This window comes from Periplaneta americana, chromosome 16 (genome assembly GCF_040183065.1).
Source record: "Periplaneta americana isolate PAMFEO1 chromosome 16, P.americana_PAMFEO1_priV1, whole genome shotgun sequence".
NCBI classification, from domain to species: Eukaryota; Metazoa; Arthropoda; class Insecta; order Blattodea; family Blattidae; genus Periplaneta; species Periplaneta americana.
The window spans coordinates 189,259,985-189,282,732 of NC_091132.1; the positions used below are offsets into that span (position 1 = coordinate 189,259,985).

Sequence of the window (22,748 nt, forward strand, 5' to 3'; positions counted from 1 at the left end):
ATTTTTTATATTAGGTATATCATTTTAAATTATTTATTATTTCGTTTATTCTATTCTTTTAAAATGACCAATGAACTGCATTTAAGAAGGCTGTAAGGATACTTGAAAATTCTTATTGCAGTCTCTGACAGGGTCTCCATCAACTAGAAAGAAGGGGCGTAGTATTAGGATATATGAGCCATTCAGAGCAGAAGTGGCGTAAGTCAAAAATGGGTAATGAGGGTTAAAGTAAATATTCTGTAAAATACAACGCAAAGTAGCAATTAATATTGAATTTATTTAAACTATTGGTAGATAATGGATAGCACGAAGGACATATTAATTGCTACTTTGCGCTGTATTTTACAGAATTTTTACTTTGAACCTCTTTACCCAATTTTGACTTACACCACTTCTGCTCTGAACGCCTTATATGGTCACATCCTCAAACGCGGTTATAGTCAAGCCATACCTCGCCCTCCGCACCCTCCCCTCTCCACTAACTTCATTGCTAGAGAAGACGTTTGCTGTAAGATATTTGGATGGTTCCTCAGAAAGTGGAAATTATTATTTTGGGACGCATTGAAAATCAAAATCTCTAATTATAATGTTCTCTATCCTCAGAAGCATGAAATTAAAGTGTAGGATCATCCTCACATCCTTCATGAAGGAATCGCCACTGACAGACATGTTGAACGTTCTAGAACAGTCACGATTATATCAATATCAACCTAATACAGTAATATTCTATACTGATATTGAATTCAAAGACAGATTCAGGTTACAAAGAGATAGTGTCGTGTTTTTTGTTAAGATTATTGATAACAATTTGCGTTCAGTGACTAACAAAACTTCTCCACTTTCTCTTCATGATCACAAATTAATATTTCTAAATTTTATGTCACAGGTTCATAACAGATTATTGTTGGTGACTGCATTTATAACCATAAAAGTTGATTTTGTAGAGTAATTAAAAAGATTAACTTACGAAACTGCAAGTTTAGGAAGAAGGATGGGTGGAGCGGAGAATACTTGAACCCGGGTTTTCAGCTCTATGTACTGACGCTTTATCCACTAAGCCACACCAGATTTCAGTTCCAATGCCAGATTGAATCCTCTCAGTTTTAAGTTCCACCTCTTAGTTTCCCTTTAGTGGCCAACCCTCATGCACTGTGTCACAGATGTGTGACAGTGGCACAATGTCCAACACACTATGTGCAGAGGTGCACTCATTACAAATGACTAAGTGGCCAGGATCCGACGGAATGAGCGCCGTCTTAAATCACTAAGTGATTATTTACGCATATCATATTATTGTGATGTACCGAAGTACATAATACAATATTTCCATGCAGGAATTCTGTGTTATCATATGATGAAGGATGGGTGGCTTAGTGAATAAAGCATCAGCACATAGAGCTGAAAAGCCGGGTTCGAGTCCCGGTACTGGAGAGAATTTTTCTCCACTCCACCCATCCTTCATCATATAGTAATGCAGAATACCGGCACGGAAATATCATATGTACTTCGGTACATCACAATAACATTATCTTTTTTGTTTTATGTTAGCCTACTGTAATGAAATTGTACACATTCTTGTTTTGTTTGAATTAATGTTATTAATTTTTTTTTTGCGGCATGTAAACATATTTCTAGTAATCCAAATATCTTGGAGTTATTTTCGATAGTAAGTCAACATGGAGCAATCATTTAAAATACATTTCTGAAAAAGCTCATAAAAGATTCTCCCTTCTAAAAAGACTAGCAGGAAAGAAATGGGGATGCTCTAGGAATACTTTGAAAACTACATACAAAATGTTTATACAGCCAGTGCTGACATACCGCGGAGAAATTTTAATTACTTCACCTTTCATAAACGAAATAGAATATGTTCAAAACCAAGCTCTCAGGCTCATTACTGGTGGAATCAAAACAACTCCAATAGATTCTATGAGATTCCTCACTAATATTAACAGCATCAAAATGACAATAGAAGAAAAAGCACTGATTCAATATGAAAAACTTATTAGATTACCAGGAAACAATTGGCATTCATACAGTCCTCTCTGTAGATTGAAAACTCAAAGCAGTTTCATATCCATGGTTCAAGAATTAAAACAGAAAATCAATATCCCGAATTTGAACGAAAACTTACAAATTAAACTAAACCCTTTAACTCTATTAAATATAGAATATAATCTAAATTTAACAGAAGAAATACTGAAATCAGAAGTAAACACCGAAATAATGAAACAATTTTCTTTAGAGACAATTAATATTAGGTACCCTTCACAAAATTGGCTTCCTTTATACACCGATGGATCCTTGATCTCCAGAGAACAAGGTGCCGGTGCAGGTGTTACATGCTGTCTCTTCTCACTTTATAGATCTCTTGGATATGGAACAACAAGTTTTGATGGAGAAATCATTGCAATAAGTGAAAGTCTCAGGAATCTTCTATGCCACATCCATAAATTTAAGAATGCAGTTATATTGTCAGACTCCAAAGCAGCTATTCTATCAATAGTCTCTAAACACACACCTTCATCTCAAACAGCAGAAATAACTAAAATGCTCTCTCAATTAATATCACTCAATAAAAGAATTGTATTCCAATGGATACCATCCCATTGTGGAATCCTGGGAAATGAGAATGCGGATGCTTCAGCAAAGAAGGCAGCACTGTTACTTACAGACCTGTTACTAAATCTATGTATTACTCTGTGAAAAGATTTATTAAATCTACATACTTAGACTTCAACAAACAAAATTTGATAACACAATCTCAAGGGAAAAATTGGAACTCCACAGTTAATTCCCGATTTACCAGGAAAATCGTCTGTAGCTGCATTTAGATTGGCAACAGGCCATGATTGTTTGGCCAAACACCTGCATAGAATTGGAATATATCAGTCCCCCAACTGCCCATTGTGCAACTCAAACCAAGAAATGGATTCGGAACACCTCAAAATCTGTGCTTCAATGGCTGACCATGATAATATCTTCGAAAAATATTGGAGTGCAAGAGGTCAAATGGCTTTATTGTCAAACATTTGGCATTAGAAAACAACTACAACAACAACAACATATTTCTAAATTTTATGCCACAGGTTCACAACAGATTATTGTTGGTGAAATGCATTTATAACCATAAAAGTTGATTTTGTAGAGTAATTAAAAAGATTAACTCACGAAGCTGCAAGTTTAAGATGAAGGATGGGTGGAGTGGAAAAAAATTCTCTCCAGCACTGGGACTCGAACCCAGGTTTTCAGCTCTACATGCTGACGCTTTATACACTAAGCCATACCAAATTCCAGTTCTGATGCCAGATTGAATCCTCTCAGTTTAAGTTCCACCTCTTAGTTTCCTCTTTAGTGGCCAACCCTCATGCACAGATGTGTGACAGTGGAACAATGTCCAACACACTAAGTGCAGAAGTGCACTCATTACGAGTGATTAAGTGGCCGGGATCCAACGGAATGAGCGCTGTGTTAAATCACTAAGTGATTATTTACGCATATCATATTATTGTGATGTACCGAAGTACATAATATAATATTTCCATGCAGGAATTCTGTGTTATCATATGATGAAGGATGGGTGGCTTAGTGAATAAAGCATCAGCATGTACAGCTGAAAACCAGGGTTCGAGTTCCGGTGCCGGAGAGATTTTTCTCCTCTCTACCCATCCTTCATCATATAGAAATGCAGAATTCCTGCACGGAAATATCATACGTACTTCGGTATATCACAATAACATCATCTTTTTTGTTTTCTGTTAGCCTACTGTAATAAAATTGTACACGTTCTTGTTTTGTTTGCATTAACGTTATTTTTTTTTTTTTGAGGTATGTAAACATATTTCTAGTGCTGTGGAAGAGAAGCCCTCATGGTAATGCTTGTAAAATTTACGAGGGATTTTATTTTTGCCCATTGTTAGCCACTGCTTCAATGGAGACTTCTGGTTTTCCATGTACGTTATTCACATGTGTTCAGCTCTCCGATAATGTGCTTTCAGCTGTCAAGCAGATAACATGTGTTGTAATTTCAGAGGTCCCATCGCAATAATTACAATCGTTTACTTTCAGTGAGATTCTACTTGGAAAAACTAGTACTATATAACAGTAGCGGCAGGTGATCCAAATCCTCGGTGAGGCCAGATGCAACTAGTTTAAGTGCTTCCGATAGAAAATGTTTATTTATGATATTAATTATTATTGTTGTTATATTATTAATATCATTATTACTGTATTATTATTATTATTATTATTATTATTATTATTATTATTAGTCTATTATTATTATTACTAGTAATGAAAAATAATAATTTCACTCGCCAAATAAGCTGTTATGCTCTGAGTTTCAGTGATTGTTTCAGTGTGATGAAGCAACCCATATTATGTGTTGAAATTCCCCTTTCTTTCTTTCCTTTTTATTTTTTTCCTTTGACAGCAACGAACAAGGCAAACAGAGAAGTTTATTTTGCACCACATTACCACATAACCATTTATGTTGCCCATACCAGGATGCAATAGAAACTCGCGTTTTAAGATTATCTGTCAGAAAAATTGTCAGCGATGTCGTAGGTATCTTGGTCGGCTCTCTCTTTATTTAAAACTTCCTTTCTTTCAATATTATTTCTTCTCGAAAAAGGACACTCTAACAATGAATTAACTACACCAGCATTATTTCTGGCATTTGTTTCTGTTTATATTTTCCCGAAATACATTAACAATATTGGCCCAGATTCACTACACAAAGTACAATAGTACAACAACCTCGCTTAAGTCATAAACTAAGACATAAGAGGAGAGAATAGTGTGGGTCTCTGCCTGCAAAAGAGCTGGAATGTTTGTTATTTATGGCCTATTTAGGAAGACAAGTCACCATTGCTATTCCCACCCCACTCTACCCCTTGAGGCCGGCCCATGCTTGAGAGAAGTGAAACCTGACCAGGCCAGACGAATTGTGCCTTAGTTACAACGTTTTAAGCGCAACCTCAAAAGCCCGCGAAGACAAACGAAAATCCAGAAGCAGACCCGGCACGAGCGATCCTGGCCTCATGAACAAATTTTACTGCAAAACAGGTCTATCTACATCACAAATTTTTCAAATGCTTCTACAGCAATATATGCTTCATTCAAATAACTAATACATTACATAAAAACAAAATTTGATTTCAGTTAAGCCAAGTGACTGAGGCCCGGCCTCACTTGCCTCAGTCAATCAGCCGCCACTGCTATATAATAAGGTAAGGTTTGCCTTTATTTCGTCCAACACCATAAACGTAATGGTCTAAAGACTAAGACATCATATCTAGCTGCGTCTGTGGTTCATGTATTAGTGTGCTGGTCTTCCAACCATGTGGCGTGGGTTCGATCCCTGGCCAGATCGTGAATTGTTCATTCAAAAGGGGGTTTCAGAAAAATTTGACACAGAAGAAGAAGAAGAAGAAGAAGAAGAAGAAGAAGAAGAAGAAGAGCAGTGTCCAATACTTCAGAAATACGAATAACGTACTGTGTGCACAATATGCCCTGCAAAAAAAGAGGGGAATAACGCATTCTATTGCAAATACTGCAGAAAACCATTTTGCGAAGAACAAAGGGTTTACTGCGTCTTAAATGTAAGGAACTCAAAATGTGAATTAATATTGGTAGGATATTCATGTAACATTAAATTCAGTAGAAAATAAATTTCGGAATATGTATTATATGTCTTTCTCATGTTAAATTTTATCGTACCTGGTTAACATATTTTGGCCTGTTATTGGCCTTCTTCAGAACTGGTTGTTGCTGGTCTTGGTGCCTTTTGTTTTGTTGCCTGTGGGGATGTGTTTGTGTAGTGTAATGTGGAGTCAAAGAGTGTGTGTGTTCTGAAATTGAGTTGTGTGTTGAGAATTTCATTTGGATGTGTTTTTGTGTGTCTGTATATTTCGTATTGTTCTAGTATGTTTAGTTTCTGGCTTTTTGGTTGGACACACCCCCACAGGAAACAAAACAAAAGGCGCCAAGGCCAGCAACAATCAGTTCTGAAGAAGGCCAATAACAGGCCGAAACATGTTAACCAGGTACGGCAAAATTTAACACGAGAAAGACATATAATACATATTCCGAAGTGATATAGTGTTAAAAGTTGTTTAATCAAGATGTACTGTACCGTATATGTAGAAAATAAATTTTCAGTGAACAGAATGTTTTAGTTTTTAGGATGTGAAAACAGGTAGTAAAAATTACGACCATTTACCTTTTGTGTACAATGAGGGTTAACACCACCAGAATAAATAAATTTATTATTATTATTATTATTATTATTATTATTATTATTATTATTATTATTATTATTATTATTATTATTAAATGGCAGTGTATTTCTTCATTCTTACACCTTACATTCAACATCTCATCTCAAGAGTTGTATTCAGACATAAAACTCGTAGCTATGTCTGTAATACAACCTACTCAGATTTTCCTGTGTCTAGATCCATTAATATTTAATTCCTAACTTTTGATAATAGACATCACAGGAGTAATTATTGAGAAAACCTATGATTCATAATCTTGCCGGTCCAGGGAACCCAACAAAATAGTATGAGGTGCACCAATTGAAAGTGAGTGTTAATTAAGTCGATATTGACTGAGAAGAACCAATGACTTAGGGCCGAATTCATAGTCAACACTTATCGTAAGGAAACACTTAAGCAGTTGCTTATAATAATTTCCAATTCATAAATCCCACTGAAGTGAACACTTATTCAAATAAGGTAGCTTGTCAGCTTACTCAAGTGTTTCCTCATATGCATTGTAATTAGCTGATTCGGTATACAATGGATGATGATTATGATTTAATTTAATTTATTGCGTTCTGTAATTAAAATGAAAATTAGTTTCAGCAAGCAAAAGATATATCAGAGATATGGAAAACCCTTTAGAGAAGTATAATGATCAACAACTTAAGAGGAGATACCGTTTCGACAAGAACACTGTTGTGAATATTCTGGTGTCTCTCATTTCAATTCACAATACAATAGTGATGGGCGAAGTTGTTCTTTTCCCGGAACAGTTCCGACGGTTCCGGTTCCGAAAAAATACTATGTTCCAAATAACAGTTCCGAAATAACAGTCACCAGTGGTGATGAGTCGGAGTCGTTGAGTCGTTCGAACGAACGGTACAGCACCCTCCCTCTTCACCATAGACAAATAACACCATGCAGCTCACACTGGAGCACTCATAGGCATGACATAGTACACATTCTTATCTATAGATGGCACTGCAATGCACATTCGAATCGATTTTGGAAAATTGCTGTGCATGCGGACAGAACTCAAAAGCTTAATGTTAGTAATTACACAGCTGTTGACTACAAGGACAGAATACAACACTTTGTTTTCGTACATAAAGTTATAAAGACATGGTTGCCAACTAAAAAAAAAAACATAACATTTAAAACATATGGTATGTAATTTCTGTTCTCTCTATTACATAATAAAAAAAAAACAAATCATTAATTTTTATTTTTACTTTTCTTAATGCACAGTTATAATAATAATAATAATAATAATAATAATAATAATAATAATAATAATAATAATAATAATAATAAATATTACAATTTCATAAATAAAAAAGATATATATTGGCAGTACTGAAACCTGGAAACCCCGCAGTGGGTTAGTAAAATGTTGGAATCGCATCTTTACCAAAGTGTAATTTAAACTTCGCATTAAACCTCGCTCTCCAAATCAGTACTTATATGGGTAGTTTCTAACAAATAATGCTACAACATTTTTGTCGTTCTTTGATAACAGAGAAGATAGCACAAAAACTTGTGCTTGTCAGACTTAACCTCAACAAACGACATACAGACATTGTAACTAAACCACTCATTACCATTTACGACTTTAACCTTTGTATAGAATCAGCTGATCAATGAATTAATAATAGTATGCGTACTTTATGACTTTGTAGAATGTTTATAAAACAATTAGTCAACTAATGGTGAAATAAACCATAAAGCGGGAATCAATATTACAGATTATTGAATACTTACTATAACATTACAGATGATTGGCCAGTCTTACAAATGTTGATATTAAAGTTCGCGCCACCGCAAGGATTTCAATGTCCATGCGCCCCCCTCCAACCACGTGAGAGTTTCAAGTACAGTGTAACTGCAGCTGTCGTTGGTTCATTAGAACAAGCTCCGACGTTCCGACTGTTATCTCGGAGTCGGAACATACCCTGTGCAACGCGGTACTGCGAGCCCGCAACAGTTGGCAAGTGAGCAGCTCGGAGTCGGAACACTGTTATTTCGGAACAGGAGGTTCCGACCTACTGTTCATTTTTGCAACAGTTCCGAGACCGGAACAGTTCCAACATAACTGTTGTGTTATTTTTTACCCATCTCTACAATACAACCATGAGGCTTACCGATTTCGCCACTGCTGAAAGTACTGGTTGCTTTGAGATTTTATGATACAGCAGCATTTCAGGTAGATTTAAGTGGCATTTTTTTTTTCGAAAAGTATTCACGTCCCAACAAAGTGTTATTTGCATTTTTTGTTTGTATTCTACCCAAGGAATAAGCTGTTAAAATTTGCGTAATTACATCATTTCCACTTTGTTTAGAACAAAAATAACTGAAAAATAAATGAAAATGATTTACTTACAGGAATATTTCCGGAGTTTGCATTAAGCTCAACTGAAATTATGTTCCATGTCAATTTCTTCTTTTGGAGAGAACAATTATCAATTTTTTTTTTTTACTTTCGACAATATCTCCATATTTCATAACTAGTTATCTTAGCTCACTTCTTTCTTTTCTGTAAAATGCTTTCTGGACATCTTGTATAATTTTTAGCTCTATAATATTTACTTTTATATTTGTGTATGGTAATAATGCCGATTTAACAATTTGAAGGCGCTGGAAAACAATTGCATGTAGGAAAGCGCTCACGTCTAGCCATGTTGCCATATTTCTTTCGATGTCAAGGGAATGCTCAAGGCATATGAATGAGTAGCGTCTCTGCAATACGATCTGAAATAAGTGCTAAGGAAATCCTCATTACTTAAGTGTTTCCTCATTTTATAAGTGACGACTATGAATGTATTGCAGAGACACTAGTCATTCATATCCACTGAGCATTCCCTTGACATCGAAAGAAATATGGCAACATGGCTAGACGTGAGCAATTGCGCACATTCAATTGTTTTCCAGCACTTTCAAATTGTTAAATCGGCATTATTATTGTAGACAAATACAGAAGTAAATACTATAGAGCTCAAAATGATATAAAATGTCTAGAAAGCATTTTACTGAAGAAGAAGTGAGGTAAGAGAACTAGTTATTAAATAAAAATAAATATAAATCCGCACAAACTCTGCAAAATAATAATAAAGCCAGAATAGCTTTATGTATTGTCAAAAATAGATTATTACATTATTATCAGTTATTACTGTATTATTACATAAACCTAGTAAGTTAACATGGAGCAACCATTTGAAATACATTTCTGAAAGAGCTCGTAAAAGATTCTCCCTTCTAAATAGACTAGCAGGAAAGAAATGGGGATGCTCTAGGAATACTTTGAACACTACATACAAAATGTTTATACAGCCAGTGCTGACATACTGCGGAGAAATTTTAATTACTTCACCTTTCATAAACGAAATAGAATATGTTCAAAACCAAGCTCTCAGACTCATTACTGGTGGAATCAAAACAACTCCAATAGATTCTATGAGATTCCTCACTAATATTAACAGCATCAAAATGACAATAGAAGAAAAAGCACTGATTCAATATGAAAAACTTATTAGATTACCAGGAAACAATTGGCATTCATACAGTCTTCTCTGTAGATTGAAAACTCAAAAAGGTTTCATATCCATTGTTCAAGAATTAAAACAGAAAATCAATATCCCGAATTTAAAAGAAAACCTACAAATTAAACCAAACCCTTTAACTCTATTAAATATTGAATATAATCTAAATTTAACAGAAGAAATACTGAAATCAGAAGTAAACACTGAAATACTAAAACAATTGTTTTTAGAGACAATTAATATTAGATACCCTCCACAAAACTGGCTTCATTTATACACTGACGGATCCTTGATCTCCAGAGAACAAGGTGCCGGTGCAGGTGTTACGTGCTGTCTCTTCTCACTTTATAGATCTCTTGGGTATGGAACAACAAGTTTTGATGGAGAAATCATTGCAATATGTGGAAGTCTCAGGAATCTTCTATGCCAAATCAGTAAATTTAAAAATGCAGTTATATTGTCAGACTCCAAAGCAGCTATTCTATCAATAGTCTCTAAACACACACCTTCATCTCAAACAGCAGAAATAACTAAAATGCTCTCTCAATTATTATCACTCAATAAAAGAATTGTATTCCAATGGATACCATCCCATTGTGGAATCCTGGGAAACGAGAATGCGGATGCTTTAGCAAAGAAGGGCAGCACTGCTACTTACAGACCTGTTACTAAATCTACGTATTACTCTGTGAAGAGATTTATTAAATCTACATACTTAGACTTCAACAAACAAAATTTGATAACACAATCCCAAGGGAAAAAATGGAACTCTCTGCATCAAAATCCACAGTTAATTCCCGATTTGCCACGAAAATCGTCTGTAGCTGCATTTAGATTGGCAACAGGCCATGATTGTTTGGCCAAACACCTGCATAGAATTGGAATATATCAGTCCCCTAACTGCCCATTGTGCAACTCAAACCAAGAAATGGATTTGGAACATCTCAAAATCTGTGCTTCAGTGGCTGGTCATGATAATATCTTTGAAAAATATTGGAGTGCAAGAGGTCAAATGACTTTATTGTCAAACGCCTGGCATTAGAAAACAACAACAACAACAACATAAACCTCCCTGAAATGATGCTGCAGATAAAATCTCAAAGCATTTTCAAATTATTTTCAGCAGTGGCGAAATCGGTAAGCCTCTCATGGTTGTATTGTGATTTTCAATGAGAGGCACCAGAATACCCACAACAGTGTTCTTGTTGAAATTGTTGGTCATTGTACATCTCTAAAGAGTTTTCCATATCTCTGATATATCTTTTGTTTTGCCGAAACACATTTTAATTTTCGTTTTAATAATAATAATAATAATAATAATAATAATAATAATAATAATAATAATAATAATAATAATTATAATAATAATAATAATAATAATAATAGTAATAATAATAATAATAGTAATAATAATAATAATAATAATAATAATAATGTTTTACTTTCGATGGCAGAGTTAGGGCCATAAGGCCTTCTCTTCCACTCAACCAGCCTTAATCAATACAATACATATTTAAATTACGAATATTTACACTACACTTAAAAGGTTCTCCAGCAATATTCTTCAGTTAAGTTAACGACTAGTAGACTACATGTTTATTTAAATTTAGATAAGCCTATAAGGTAAAGTAGTAACTTAATTTATGAGCTAATTTAATTCAATCAATTATAATTAATTTGAGATTTGAGATAGCTAGTAAAATGATGAAAATTAATTTAATATAAGCTTACTAGAACTATGTTACAGGGAGAAAAAAAATATATATAAATCTAAAATATATTTCTATAATGAGAATTATAGAACTCAACAAAGTCATGATCATCATCTGTTGTATACTGAATCAGCTGATTACAATGCATATGAGGAAACACTTGAGTAAGCTGACAAGCTACCTTATTTGAATAAGTGTTCACTTCAGTGGGATTTATGAATTGAAAATTATTATAAGCAACTGCTTAAGGGTTTCCTTGTGATAAGTGCTGACTATGAATTCGGCCCTTAGGCTGTCAAGTGCTCAGCATCCCAACAAACAATCCTTACTTGACGCTGGAGGTAAATCCAACAATCTCATGGCCACCATTTAACAAGTTTACAGCAATGGAAACCCCACCTAAATAATAAGACACTACTACTATTTCTATCTAAAGTTTTAAATTTTAATTAATTTGCGGCCATCTCACCATGCCAGTATTTTTGTCAATGTTGAATATCCTTCTGTTTGCACCAGGCTCGTATAGCTTAGAGGTCACTAGCTTCTCCACGGCAAACACCACTCCATCCTTCCCTCGAAGACCAATTACAGTCCTGCAATGAGAATAGCCACAATACTGTACAGCATACATGGGCACAATTTTCGGTTACGTGAGGCACTCGATTTGAAATAGTTTGTTTACTAGGAGAGGAGACTGCAGAGTAGGATGGGAAATATAAACTGCTGTGACCTGCGTCACCTTATCGTAATCGCTAAGGCGGTCAGTGGCGAATTATTAGGAAAGCGCTTGGTTACCGTGAGAGACTCAAAACTTTTTTTCAATTTGGCAAATTAATTCGGCAACTTTAATCATAAACCTCTTTATTATTTCTCCATCACTGAATTGATTTAAATCACAGGCGATAAATTGCGTAACTAGCCAATAATATTCCATCACGTTGTCTACATTTATTTTCTTGAATATTCTGGCATTTATCAAGCTTACTTAATAGATTTGCACGTTCTCGACCTAAAATAATTTCAGAAAATCATATTTCGTTTCCTACGCACATTTGATATTATTTTTATAAATTTCTTTTGGAAATAATACATACAAACAACATTTAATTCCTCGTAGGCTACCTTTTAATGCAGCGTGTTTAAGGTATAATGTTGTATTTAGTATACTATGCAAATGTTAAGATCATAAATAAATTTTCTTCGGAATAGTACGAAAAATAACATTTAATTTGTCTTACCTTCTAATTCAGCATGTTCTTTATGACATAAGGAGTAATGTCGTTGTATATTAAATTTATTAACGCCTAATAGGATTTTCGAGCATAACATATATCGTATGTTCTCCCCTTCTAAACAGCAAAAAAACTCTTCTCCCCATTTCTCATGAAATAATCGTTTTCTAACGCGTACACACTGCTTTGATTATGCCATTATGCCACCACTGATATTGCTTATGAAACTGATATAGAATCTGCCCACGCCTAGCAGCTACGTGAGGGAGGAACGGGGACTGTGAAGATGATGTCACTCAGAGTGATAAGCTCTGTGAAGGTCAGTGAGGCATTATTTCTCAAGTGAGGCACGATGTCCATCCATGCTGTACAGGGTGATTCAGACCACCCGTATCAGTAATTTATTTCGGAAACTAGTGCATTAAAATTTTCAAGAAAAAAATATTTATGACTAAACCACATGTGAACTTTCACTTGAGCTTAATTTCATCAATCAGCTCTAACAGGAAGTAGGGTCAGTGGCGTATCACTTTAAAATTTCAAATGGGAATATGGGTCAAATAGGGTACCATTTGATAGAGCTCTTCAAAACAAACAACTTTCATAGGAAACGTTTTTTATTAATTCCTATTCTTTCAATGAGAAAATGTACGAAAAGGCAATGGGTGATTCGGACCACACATGTCATTTATTTCGGAATCTAGTGCATTAAAATTTTCGAGACAAAAATATTTATACTAAACCACACGTGAACTTTCACTTGAGCTTGATTTCATTAATCAGCTCTAAGAGGAAGTAGGGTCAGTGGCGTATCACTTTAAAATTTCAAATGGGAGTCCGGGTCAAATAAGGTACCATTTGATAGAGCTCTTCAAAAACAACTTTCATAGGAAACGTTTTTACCAATTCCTACTCTTTCAATGAGAAAACGTACAAAAAGATAATGCCATCAATACTGAGAAATGTTTAAAGACGAAAATGTAAACAAGACAATTAATGTTGACATTTTACTGAAAGACTGGACAATTCCATTAATTTTTATAAATGTTCAAACTGTCTGCCATTCTGAGCAGCACACACCCGTACTCTTCTTCTAACACTGTCAGTGACTCGTAACAATTAATTTCTAGGCTTCCTTCGTAATTTTCCTAGTATAGATAGGCCTATATCATTAAATAGCATAGGCTAGGTTAAATCTTTAGTTAGTACATATGTAGATTTTTTTCGCACTGTAATTACATGAAAGCACACAGTATAGGCATTGTAACTATCATTTCTATGCTGACGATATTCAATGCTAAAGCTCTTCCTGCTTAGACAGAGTAAATGACGCTATAGACAAACTGAATGAAGATATTGACTCGATTGTGACATGGACAAAGAAACTCCATCTTAAAATCAATCCTGAAACGACACAAGAAATTATATTAGGACACAAGCAACAAACTGATGCTGTAAAACAACTCGACATTTCCCCGTTAAAGTAAGTACAGTGCATATCCCTTTCAGTTCTTCAGTAAAAAATCTTGGCATTCACATGCATAATAATTAGGGACCGGATTTTTATGTAATTACATATTATATTCCTTTCAACCTAACCGTATATAAATAACAAATCTTTGCGAATCTTGTAATGACCATTAATATATTAAAATTTGATATTACTACATATTTTTACATATTTACTCCACATTACATATTATGGCTTGGTATTACATAAATCTACATATTTAGGGGTTTATTCATTTTGACTTCTCTAAAATGAAAAAAAAAAAAAAAAAAAAAAAAAAACTTCTGTTAGGGAAGTTCACAATTTGAAATACACAGATTTAAAAAGCCTTTTTACCTACCCAAGAAAATATATATTTCGGCACGAAACATAACGTCCTTAGTTCCAGGCAAACAACAGTTTGTAAATGCCTATAGTTTGAGGTTTTAGTAGGTACTTTGTTCCTTACAGGGAGCAGCTAAAATGCATGTGTCCCACATCTCCTCTTATTTCTTCCTAATCAGTAAAGCGAAACAGTGCTTGCAGTACTGTTGTGCCATTCTTTTCACTCAGTTCTCTAGTTTTAGTACTTACAGTATAAAGTGCAAGTGAGTTTATCTATTGCTTTTAACTAACTAAAATGGTCCCTGTATCTTCAATCCTAACGACAAAAATAAAATCATGGATTGCAATGGACGAAGGTTTCACTACAGATGGAAAAATTGCAATGTGTTAAGTATACAGTAAAAAAGACTGGTACTCTATGAAATCACAACAGGAGAGCCTTACCTAACCTATACCTGCCAGATATTGATATTAAATATTTTCATGATTTGACATATTTTGGTACATATTCAGCTTATTTTTCTTACATAAATATGTACATATTTCACACCTTGATATTACATAAAAATCCGGTCCCTAATAATAATCTAAACTGGGACATGCAAATCACAGAAACCTGTAGAAAAGTATATTCTATTATCCATGTGCTAAAAAGGATAAATGTTCATCTTTCCTCTTGCTTAAAAAAGTCCCTTGTGCAGACGCTTGTATTACCCTATTTTGACTATGCTGACATTTTACTGACTGACCTTTCCAACGCCAACAAAACGAATCTTCAATGTGCTCATAATTTGTGTGTACGTTTTGTAAGCAATGTTCGCAAATATGATCTTACCCCATCCCTGGAAGCATAAATTTACATTCACTTCTCCTTCTCTTCAAAATCTTGAACTCTTCTATTCCTTCGTACCTGTCGTCTCGCTTCACTTACCTTTCTTCCCACCACAATCTGAACACACACTCTCGCCATGAAACAATACTAACAATATCATCCCATCGCACCTCCTCATACTCATTCCCTTTCACAATAGCCCTGCTAAGACTCTGGAATTCGCTACCTGCTAGCATCAGAGACTGTCGAAATAAAATTGAATTCAAACACAAACTTATTAGGCACTTGGTCAGTAATTGAGACTCGTTCAGACATGGCTTCTTGCAAATAGTTCTCTTATTATAGCACAAAATATTTCAATATCCGGTAATTTCACCACTATATAATTTTATTCTAAGTTTAATTTTTACTTAAGTAAAAAAAAATCTTTCTTTGTTCTTAACTTCTACAATAAACTGCCTAGCCTTTATTAATCAGTTAATCTTTTAGTACTTTCGATTTTTATTGTATTTGTAAATTTAATATTAATCGTAATAAAATTATAATTGTAATTGTATGGTAGAGTTATCTCTACCAGGTTATAACTAATATGAGTTTCAACGTTCTGTAATTAATCGTATCCCTCATTCTACCAGACACAACTGACACGGAAAACTGCTCATATATTTAAGGAACGACTTCAGAATATCGCGTAAATACATAGGTATGTCTTTATTGCTTTATTGAATTATTTATTTATTTTTGGTCCAGGGGACACATCTTTTTACGTATTTATTTATCTATCCTTGTGCCATCAATAAAAAAACATGTTTTAATTAGTACTTTTAATTTGCACAGTATTTGTAGGTACGGTACGTAAGTACTTACGCGGTATTCTGAAGTATAGCGAGATTTAAAATAAGAATGTTGTTAATTAGTATTATAACTCATCATTTTACGCGAGAACTTAAAAGGTGGCATTTGGTGGGAATAACTTTCATATCGGTAATTTTCAGATTAGTATATGTTACTAGTCAGCGATGTATGCTATGAAGGGGGGGGGGGGGGAGAGCTGGATACTCTATCCCATTATCACCTGGCTTAGTTGTCTTAGGAATGATGCCTCATAGATATCACTTATAAGATTCCAACCTGCCTTCGGACAGTTTACTAAACAACCGTGAAGTTATATATCTTACCCGCTATTCTCCACAGCTTTCTGTGCATATTCTACTTGGAATACCCGACCATCCGGCGAAAACTGAGATGCTGACAGATCATACTGAAAAATGCATAGATAAATTACAATTCATACATAACCTTACATACCAACAAATTTCAAAAGTCATTCATCAAATGACAACTGCTGTGAAATTAAATATTTTAAAATATAAGATACTTACACCTGTACCAATTGAACTCATTTTTAGGATTAGAACCTCGCGTCCAGTACTGAAAAATGTAATGAACAGACACCAATGACACAACAACTCAACAATTCACACGATGAGAAGCAACATTCGCACACAAGTAAAAGTAGTCACGGTTCGGTTTGAGAGTTTATCGAATTGTTCGATAGTCATTCACTATTATTTCGATTTTAAATCTCAAGTGTCTTGACCTTTGAGCAACTTAGGTGGTTTAAAATGGTTACGTGTGTGCTTGTAATCCCGTACAGTACCAAAGACGTTGTATATAGTTATATAGTTATGTACAGTACATTTATATATTTCCAATTTTTGTTTCACTTATGAAATTGTTATTATTAGTAATTTTGCCTGCTATAAAATCACTGAATGGAAAAGGATAATACTCCAGAACATTTAATCTTAATAACTGATAAAGCAATGAGAATTTTTATTTGATATTTTGAAATTAAGCACCTATTTACTAAACCTACAATAAATTGCCTAATAGTAAACTTTGCAATAAAACTTACAGCTTCATTAGTATGTTAAAACATTTCCCCCTCCCCAGAAATTAGGGTTGTTTAGTCAACTGTCCGAAGACAGGTCTGAACCTCACAAGTAATACCAGGCAGGCACCACTTATGAGGCAACTAGGCCAGGAGATAATGGGGTAGGTTGGCCAATTCCTTTCCCCCTCCATTGCATACATCGCTGACTAGCTACATATTACACTATACACTAGTCAGACTTCAGTTACATACAAACAATTGCTTTTCCTCTGACATATCGTCAAGTGAGATGTACTGCCTGATAATAGATGTACATATCAGCCAGAACCTCAATCAGAGGTCGAAACTAGGGTAATAATTGGAATATTGTCCTTTCTCAACTCAGCCGTTTAATTTCTTGTCATATTGTAATGAAGTAGCCCTACTACTTCAATATAATTTCCTCTGTTGTCTGATTCAGAGTTCTCATCATGGCTCCTAAATGATTACTCTTGTTCGTAAAAACACACACACACACACACGGCACCTATTAAGCAATTAACTATGTATCTGTCCGATTTAACGTTTTCGTCAAGCTTATCCCGACTAATTTTGAAAGTAAAATTTAGAGACTTTTCACTTTATTTCTAGTTTTATTTTTTTTTTATTTTAGTAGGTCATTTTACGACGCTTTATCAACAGCTTAGGTTATTTAGCGTCTGAATGAGATGAAGGTGATAATGCCGGTGAAATGATTCCGGGGTCCAACACCGAAAGTTACCCAGCATTTGCTCATATTGGGTTGAGGGAAAACCCCGGAAAAAACCTCAACCAGGTAATTTGCCCCGACCGGGAATCGAACCCGGGCCACCTGGTTTCGCGGCTAGACGTGCTAACCGTTACTCCACAGGTGTGGACTTTTTTTTCTAGTGTTTACGAACTTTTGTAATGCTATTTTGCAGTTTAACATGTTCTACAGATATGCGTAGTTCTTGCCGTGAATGAATGAATGAATGAATGAATGAATGAATGAATGAATGAATGAATGAATGAATGAATGGGAAAATGGGAAGAAAGACATTAATAGGTACGCGAGAGTACGGGGCTGAGGAAAACTGTATAATATGTGAGCTCCAAGCCTGCTGACCACTTGTCTCACTCCGAGTTTTGCTGCTTCACTGAAGGAGCTCTAGAAAATGTTGAAGGGGAAATGCCGAAAATGGACGTAACATAATAACTACAACATAATGGGGCGGGTAAGAAGCATGACTGTAGGAGATCGGAAGAAGAAACGGCAAAATATGTATACCGGGGACAAAGCAACTAGAGGCTTCAGTGACGTCACTGCGGAAGAGACGAGGAGAGTTCCCACATAGCAGAATTGTTCGTTGCACTACTAACTGAAAACGTTGACCGCCTACTTTCACTGATCCAGCTGCGCTCTCAGAATACAATAATTCCTGCAAATCAAGATTTCAGGTATAACTCCCTGTAAAGTTGATTTGAATATTTCGAGGGAAACATTGTTCCGGAGCCGGGTATCGAACCCGGGACCCTTGGTTTAACGTACCAACGCTCTACCACTGAGCTACCCGGGAACTCTAACCGACACCGATCCAATTTTTCCCTCTATATCCACAGACCTCAAAGTGGGCTGACAACCGTCAAGCAACCAACTTCGAGTGCACACTAACTCCGTGTGACTTAAATTGTGGTTTTCTGTTAGTGACGTGTATTATGCAAATCAAGATTTCGGGTATAACTCCCTGTAAAGTTGATTTGAATAATTTCGAGGGAAAAATTGTTCCGGAGCCGGGTATCGAACCCGGGACCCTTGGTTTAACGTACCAACGCTCTACCACTGAGCTACCCGGGAACTCTAACCGACACCGATCCAATTTTTCCCTCTATATCCACAGACCTCAAAGTGGGCTGACAACCGTCAAGCAACCAACTTCGAGTGCACACTAACTCCGTGTGACTTAAATTGTGGTTTTCTGTTAACGAACAGTGACGTGTATTATGCAAATCAAGATTTCAGGTATAACTCCCTGTAAAGTTGATTTGAATAATTTCGAGGGAAAAATTGTTCCGGAGCCGGGTATCGAACCCGGGACCCTTGGTTTAACGTACCAACGCTCTACCACTGAGCTACCCGGGAACTCTAACCGACACCGATCCAATTTTTCCCTCTATATCCACAGACCTCAAAGTGGGCTGACAACCGTCAAGCAACCAACTTCGAGTGCACACTAACTCCGTGTGACTTAAATTGTGGTTTTCTGTTAACGAACAGTGACGTGTATTATGCAAATCAAGATTTCGGGTATAACTCCCTGTAAAGTTGATTTGAATAATTTCGAGGGAAAAATTGTTCCGGAGCCGGGTATCGAACCCGGGACCCTCGGTTTAACGTACCAACGCTCTACCACTGAGCTACTCGGGAACTCTAACCGACACCGATCCAATTTTTCCCTCTATATCCATAGACCTCAAAGTGGGCTGACAACCGTCAAGCAACCAACTTCGAGTGCACACTAACTCCGTGTGACTTAAATTGTGGTTTTTCTGTTAACGAACAGTGACGTGTATTATGCAAATCAAGATTTCAGGTATAACTCCCTGTAAAGTTGATTTGAATAATTTCGAGGGAAAAATTGTTCCGGAGCCGGGTATCGAACCCGGGACCCTCGGTTTAACGCACCAACGCTCTACCACTGAGCTACCAGGGAACTCTAACCGACACCGATCCAATTTTTGCCTCTATATCCACAGACCTCAAAGTGGGCTGACAACCGTCAAGCAACCAACTTCGAGTGCACACTAACTCCGTGTGACTTAAATTGTGGTTTTCTGTTAACGAACAGTGACGTGTATTATGCAAATCAAGATTTCAGGTATAACTCCCTGTAAAGTTGATTTGAATAATTTCGAGGGAAAAATTGTTCCGGAAATTGTTCACAATAATTCCTGTTCAGAAAATGTTTTGCAGATGAATGGTACCGTACCTGCTAGTGCGGGAGGAGGGGGTGGTCGAACCCAAAGACGTTATAATAGTATACTAGACTCACACAGAGCGCTGGTGTGCTGTCCAAAATTGAAACCAGTCTGCGCATGTTTACGCCGCCATGCTACTGGTAGAAATAGAGCGGTAAACATGATTGTCATACTTGTCCTTTGTTTTGTCTCGGGTGTTTTTAGTGAACAGTGTGAAAGTAATGGCAATATAATTTTGAAAGATGATATATTATCGCCGCGGCCTCATGCTTAACATGTCGGCATCATACAATAACGTGCGGTGTGCTTTTAAAACATAATTTTGCCGACCGATTGTTGCTCTGTAGGTTTCACTCTAAGCGTCACGTGTCACGTCTACTTCCTCGATAAGAATAAGCACTAGTTTCTTATGTTGGCTTTCTTAACTCTTAATAATAACTCTTTAATAATAATAATAATAATAATAATAATAATAATAATAATAATAATAATAATAATAATAATAATAATAATTTTAATAACCGCGTAGAAGTAACGGTCTCAACACAGTCTACTATATACAGTCACGAAGCTTGAGTTTTGAGGGTGCTAGAAACAATAGACTGTGACGGTGCTATTTTGCATTGCCTGTAATGAGGCGATATTAGCGAACCTAGTGGTGAGCAACTACCTAATGTTTGCATATTTACTACGTACTGAGCTTCGCGACTGTATATACTAGACTGAGGTCTCAAGCATATAGATGCTCTGACCCCGTTGTTAAGTCTGCACATTGAAAGCTGCAGAGATCTTTCGCAATGCGAATGGTGTCGAGTGAACTCGCTCGTTTAACAGAGCTAATGTAGGCCAAGGCATCCACATCGAAGAATATTTATGTTTGAAAAAAGCCAAAATGTCTGTGGGGAGAAGAGTATAGATCCGTGGCCCAATTCTTCTAGGGCTCATGCCGATATTTTGTCTTAGCGTCTTAGGAAACCACGGAAAATTCTTTACGCGGGATGAGATAACTCATGCCATTTTTTCAGTACAACTCCTTTGGTTGTCCTGATATTTTTATTCTTTGAAGGCAGGACCAATAGAACAAAGAACTTTTTTTTACAGCCACGTAGCCATGTATTATTTTCATACCATCCTATTTTAAAAAGCGTACTTTAGCTTTTGTTTCACTTATATTGCTTATTTAAATTAGGAGTTGGTTTGCCTTTGTCATCGAATCCTTTCTTGTCAACAATCTTCGTCTGGAAAAGGAATTATTCAGTTAAAGATACTTCATATTTTAATAATTAAACTTAGCCAGCACCTACGCCGCTGATCATCAGCAAGACAAGCATTGAAAATTGAAACTTACCACCAAAAGATACATGTTCAAAGTTCTTGGCTTAAACGTTCTCACCAAAATATGCGTTAATTCTCAAATCAAATTCATTTCTAAACTACAATACTTGCATAAAAGTCCGTCTCGTAGCTTTTAGTGCTTTACAAGAATATTCAACAGACTACGAGTTTTCATTTCATTTATTGTATTCCATAAAGAGTACATTACCATAGAAACTTTAAGCTTCACTGCTGTGGAGTAACGGTTAGCGCGTCTTACCGTGAAACGAGCAGGCCTGGGTTCAAATTCTGATTGGTACAAGTTAACTGGTTGGGTTTTTTTTTCCGGGGTTTTCCTTCAACCAATTGAAGCAGAATTACTGGGTAACTTACGGCGTTGGACCTCGGACTCATTTCGCCATCATCATCATCATCATAATCATAATCATAATCATCATCATCATCATCGTCGTCATCATCATCCATAGCCCAGCTTAAGTTCAAGGTGCGGCGATACAAGAGCGCGCCATTCGGCTACCCAGAAATTCACAGCACAATGAACCTTCGGGTCCCTACACCGTACAAGAGAAAAAAAAATGAAGTTTTAAGATGTGGAACAAATAAAATTTTATATATTATACATGTACCCTACTTCTTACGAACTCTTTATACATCAGCACGAAAAAAAGAAAAAAATGTACAAAAGGGACATATTTTCTAACACATTTCACGCGTTTATATGAAGTCTTATGCGGAGACCGAGAGGAAAGCAGAAAATAGGAAAGATTGGAGAATGCTGGGTTTGCAGTGAAAGATCTGCCCCATGGGCAGAACATGTATGTATGTATGTATGTATGTATGTATGTATGTATAAAGTGTTGTAGAATAACCAATAAAAAGAACATTGTGTCTTACATTTGAGCTCCACAATGATTTTCAGATGCATGTCACATTTTTGTTAGCTGTCGCCATGATAGTTGGAACTTCACGAAAACTGGGAATAATATGAAGCTGAAGGGCCTTTTCTGAACACGTTTCATCCGCTTCACAAAGAGAAATCTAGTGCGATATTGCGATCTCGTTGGCAATTTTTGTTTTGTTGTAACCACCGCCGTCTGGATCCCTATGATCCCTAGCTAGGGATCCAGA

General features: G+C 35.9%; 1 protein-coding gene across 1 annotated transcript in view; it reads right to left on the reverse strand.

Moving 5' to 3' along the window:
- Positions 1–16,953, reverse strand: part of Prosalpha7 (proteasome alpha7 subunit) — a 29,351-nt gene extending 12,398 nt beyond the window's left edge. The window contains exons 1-3 of the mRNA XM_069815425.1: positions 16,795–16,953; positions 16,591–16,673; positions 11,984–12,107 (exon numbers count right to left, since the gene is read on the reverse strand). Of these exons, the coding sequence (XP_069671526.1) occupies positions 11,984–12,107; positions 16,591–16,673; positions 16,795–16,815 (228 nt within the window). The 5' untranslated portion in view covers positions 16,816–16,953. The remainder of the gene's footprint in view (positions 1–11,983; positions 12,108–16,590; positions 16,674–16,794) is intronic.
- Positions 16,954–22,748: the final 5,795 nt, after the last annotated feature.